Source organism: Rhagoletis pomonella, unplaced genomic scaffold, assembly GCF_013731165.1.
Source record: "Rhagoletis pomonella isolate Grant_MI unplaced genomic scaffold, Rhpom_1.0 Rhpom_scaffold_00148, whole genome shotgun sequence".
NCBI lineage: Eukaryota > Metazoa > Arthropoda > Insecta > Diptera > Tephritidae > Rhagoletis > Rhagoletis pomonella.
In genome coordinates, this window is record NW_023458702.1 from 164,043 (window position 1) to 168,796 (window position 4,754).

The 4,754-nt window shown below is 43.5% G+C and overlaps 2 protein-coding genes across 2 annotated transcripts; both read left to right on the plus strand.

Annotated features, from left to right (window-relative positions):
- LOC118750136 lies at positions 1–3,674 on the plus strand (the record flags this gene model as incomplete). The annotated part of the gene is given in 1 exon segment (XM_036484867.1): positions 1–3,674. A coding segment is annotated over 1 exon segment (1,311 nt), but the record flags the coding sequence as incomplete, so codon positions are not given.
- LOC118750141 lies at positions 2,197–2,964 on the plus strand (the record flags this gene model as incomplete). Its single annotated transcript, XM_036484870.1, has 1 exon — positions 2,197–2,964. A coding segment is annotated over exon 1 (768 nt), but the record flags the coding sequence as incomplete, so codon positions are not given.
- Positions 3,675–4,754: the final 1,080 nt, after the last annotated feature.

The window sequence follows — 4,754 nt, forward strand, 5'->3', positions numbered from 1 at the left end:
TTTTTCTCGATGTTCAACACCGTGGTCCATCAAGACGTTGATTTGACAAGAATCGAGAAATTCCAACACCTTCGATTAAGTCTACGTGATGCCGCCCTGGATACAATTCGGTCGTTAGAAATAAGTGAACCCAACTATGATAAGGCCATTTGTTTATTGAAGGCTCGGTTCAATAGTAAACGTTTGAATTTCCAGGCTCTTATCAGAGATATTGTTCAGCTGAAGAGGGTAGAGGGTGAAAAGGTAGCCAAACTTCGTGAACTCAGCGATGATCTAAATGCTCACTTGCGCGCGTTGCAGACTGTGGGAACAAAGGAGCAGATCGCCGACTGTTTATTAATTCAGCTAGTTTCTCAAAAGGTGGACATGAAGTCTCGTGCCAAATGGGAAGAGCAAACACCTGCAAACGAAATACCAACGTGGGATTCGATGGCTACATTTTTAGAACAACGCTGTCAGCGACTGGAAAATGTAGAAAACGCTCTTGCGACGCCGGAAAAACAGGTAGGAAAGAAACTGTCTTATAACAACAACAATCGCAAGGTTTCGTTAACATCGGCTGCAGTTGGGTGTACATTATGCAGCTCTAGCGAACATCGAATTGCAAATTGTGAACGATTTTTAGGCCTGTCGCCTTTAATGCGTTACAAAGAAGCAAAAAGGTTGCACCTTTGCTTGAATTGCTTGAGACGTGGTCACTCTCTTAAGGACTGTAAGTCCGGCCAGTGTAGGTATTGCTCGTCGAAGCATCACAGTCTGCTTCATCAAGACACAAATTCATTTGCGAATTCTTCTGAAACATTGACGTGTGCTAAATCCCCATCGCAAGCACAAGCAACAACAATGCTCCCCACTTCTATGCACCCGTATTTGCCACATTCGTCTTCAACCTTCGGCCCATCAGCTTCTGCACTTGTCAGCTCTGAAGCTCAAGCTAGCTTTGCTAACCGAGATTTCGTTCTCTTAGCAACTGCCATCATTTATTTAAAAAATCGATCTGGCTCTCTCATTCCCTGCAGAGCTTTGCTAGATTCTGCGTCACAACTCAACTTCGTAACTAATCGACTTGTTAGTCAGCTTCAGTTAAAGAAAGTTAACTCGTCACAGTTCATTTCTGGCATAGGCCAAAATGATTTCACCACCAATCATATCGTTGATTTAAGGCTCCATTCGCGTGTTACTGATTATACGGCTAACTTGACAGCAGTCGTCACATCCACCATTACCGATATTCAACCAAGTCGCTCGTTAAAATGCGTTGATTGGAACATACCTTCGAATATACGCTTAGCGGATCCTTTTTTTTTTTAACCTCAACGCATTGACATGCTCATTGGAGCTAGCTTATTTTTCGACCTACTTTGCGTTGGTCAAATACGCTTGGCTGAAAGTATGCCAATTTTGCAAAAAACCAAATTGGGTTGGATAGTATCGGGCGCAACTGCGTACAACGCTGCAAAATTATCGTGCCTAACAGCCATCGACATGGCTCTAACAAATGACTCTGATGTCGAATTAAACAAATTAGTGGAACGCTTTTGGGAAGTAGAAACCTGTAAAGAATCTTCGCCAAAGACTACGGCAGAAGAAGATTTGTGTGAAGCTCATTTTTTAAAAAACTACAGACGTTTAAAATCCGGTGAGTTTTCTGTTCGATTACCAACAAAATTACCTTCGTTCGAACTGGGAGAGTCTTATCAGCAGGCTGTTAATCGGTTCAGAGCTTTGGAACGAAGATTGCAGCGAAATGCTGAACTTAAAAAACAATATTCATCGTTTATCAAGGAGTACCTTGATTTGAATCACATGTGAGTCGTTGACGCTATACCAAGCAAAGTTCCTATAAATTTTTTGCCGCATCATTGCGTTTTAAAGGCCGATAGCACAACAACAAAACTGCGTGTGGTGTTTGATGGCTCGGCGCCCACTAGCACTGGACGTTCGCTGAACTCGATCCTGATGAAAGGACCAACCATTCAACAACAACTTTTTGATATTTTGCTCTGATTTCGTACATTTAAAATTGCTCTTACAGCAGACATTTGTAAAATGTATCGCTGTGTAAGAATGTCTTATCCAGATAACTTTCTTCAATGCATAATATGGAGAGACAGCCCTAATGAAGAGTTCCGTATTTTTAAATTAGATACCGTCACCTAGGGAACAAAGCCTGCCTCTTTTTTATCGATTCGATCGATGCAGCAACTTGCCCAGGACGAAGCGCACCTCTATCCGGTTGGCGCTGAAACAATAAAACATGCATTCTATGTTGATGATATGATATCCGGCGCCGACTCGGTGGACGAAGCCAAGGTTATGCTAAATCAGACGAGGAAGTTGCTGTCTCTTGGAAACTTTCATTTGAGAAAATGGTGCTCAAACGATAATCGCGTTTTGACTGATATAGCAGCTAATGACAAACAGGAATTCCTAAAGTTCGATGATGATACACACATAACAAAGGCACTTGGATTGGTTTGGGACCCCAGTTTAGACGTTTTTATATTTTCATTTTCGCCTTTTGCAACGCCGGCCAAGGTAACTAAGCGTACTATTCTTTCAGCCATTGCTAGACTGTATGACCCGCTTGGTTTGATCGGACCTGTGGTGGCCAAGGCCAAAATATTCCTGCAGCAGTTGTGGAAGGAGGAGCTACATTGGGATGAAAGCCCATCGCAGGCAATACAATCGGAATGGCTGGAAATGTGCAGTCAATATAAGCTAGTTGCACATTTTAGTTTCGACCGATACCTGCTAATGCCCGAAGCTGACCTACAGATGCATGCCTTTTGTGATGCAAGTGTTGCTGCTTATGGGGCCTGCATATACATACGAGCTGAAAGAGAAGGATACATTCAGACCAATCTGCTTTGTTCCAAATCGCGCGTTGCCCCGCTTAAAACTCTTACGGTACCAAGGCTTGAGCTGTCTGGAGCATTGCTGCTAGCCGAATTGGTCTCCAAGGTAATCAATTCCATGCATTTCAAAGGCAGGATATTTTGCTGGTCGGACTCCACAATAGTACTGTCGTGGTTGCGTAACGAGCCAGCCAACTTCAACGTTTTTGTCGCTAATCGCATTCACGCAATTCAAACCCTAACTAAAGGAATGACCTGGAGCTACGTTCCAACTGAGTCCAACCCAGCAGACATTATTTCAAGAGGAGTTAGTCCGAAGGAGCTGTTGAACATGGACTTATGGAAATACGGACCATCTTTTCTTGCCAGCAGTCAACATAACTGGCCGAAATCTCCTCTTCTACCAATAAATGACTGCCCGGAAAGTCGAAAGCGTGCTGTTGTATTTGTTACCACAGTAGACATTTCATTAAACTGCAAATTTGTTAATTCTTTTGTTCGCTTACAGAGAGTATATGCCTACGTTTATCGATTTTCTCGACCAGCTGTAAGGAGATGTTCTGGATTCCTCACCACCATGGAATTACAAGAAGGAACCTTTTTGCTTATTCGCATGATACAGAAAACACATCTTCGAGACGAGTACAAAGCACTCGAAGCTAGAGAGGTGGTAAAGACTTCATCTGAAATTCGTTCGCTTAACCCGTTCCTCGACGAGCGTGGATTGCTTCGAGTCAGCGGAAGACTTCAAAATTCGGATTTGGAGTTTTCATCGAAACACCCAATTATTCTGCCAAAACGTCACCCGGTGACTGACGCAATCATCAGCAGTTTTCATAGAAAACTGTTACACGCTGGACCACAATCGCTATTGGCATCCATTCGTCTGCAATACTGGCCTGTGGGCGGTCGCAAAACCGTGAATCGAGTCATCAACAAATGCATACGTTGTTTTCACGTCAAACCTAAACTAATGGAACACTTAATGGGAAACTTACCATCTGAAAGAGTTCAATGCAATTAGCATTCCTAATTACCGGAGTAGACTTTTGTGGACCATTTTTTTACAACTCGGACGTTAGAAATCGACCTCCAGGTAAATGCTACGTTTGCATATTTATTTGCTTCGTAACCAAGGCGGTTCATTTGGAGCTGGTGAAAGATTTGGCAACCTCTTCCCCTCTCGCAGCCCTAAATAGATTCATTTGTATGCGTGGTAGACCGCAAACCATATGGTCGGACAATGCCACTAACTTCGTTGGTGCAAAGAATGAATTATTGGAGCTGAGGAACTTATTTTTGAGTCAACAGCATTTGAAAGTAGTTCACGAGCAGTGCGCAAATGATGGGATTGATTGGAAGTTGATACCCCCTCGCTCCCCTCACTTCGGTGGCTTATGGGAAGCCGCAGTAAAAATGGCCAAATATCATTTTCACCGAGTTGTTGGCCTTTCAACGCTAAATTTTGAAGAGCTACGCACACTTGTGTGTCAAATTTCTGCCATTGTAAATTCTAGACCTTTATGTCCCATTACAGAGAGTCCTGGCGACCTAGAGGTATTGACTCCGGCACACTTCCTTATCGGCGCCTCCTTCTCTTCAATAGTGGAACCTGACATAACCGAGCTCAACATAAATCGACTCAGCAGATGGCAGCGCATATGCTACATGCAACAGCAATTCTGGAAGAAATGGCATGCCGAATATTTGACACTTCTTCAGCAACGCCAGAAATGGTATTCGCCGTCATCAAACTTAAAGCCTGGAGACGTTGTCTTGATCAAGGATGAGAACAATCCCCCACTAAGGTGGCCGCTTGCCAGGGTTATCGAAACCATCAGAGGAAAGGATCAGGTGGTACGAGTGGCCGTTCTGAAGACTGCAAGTGGCATATAC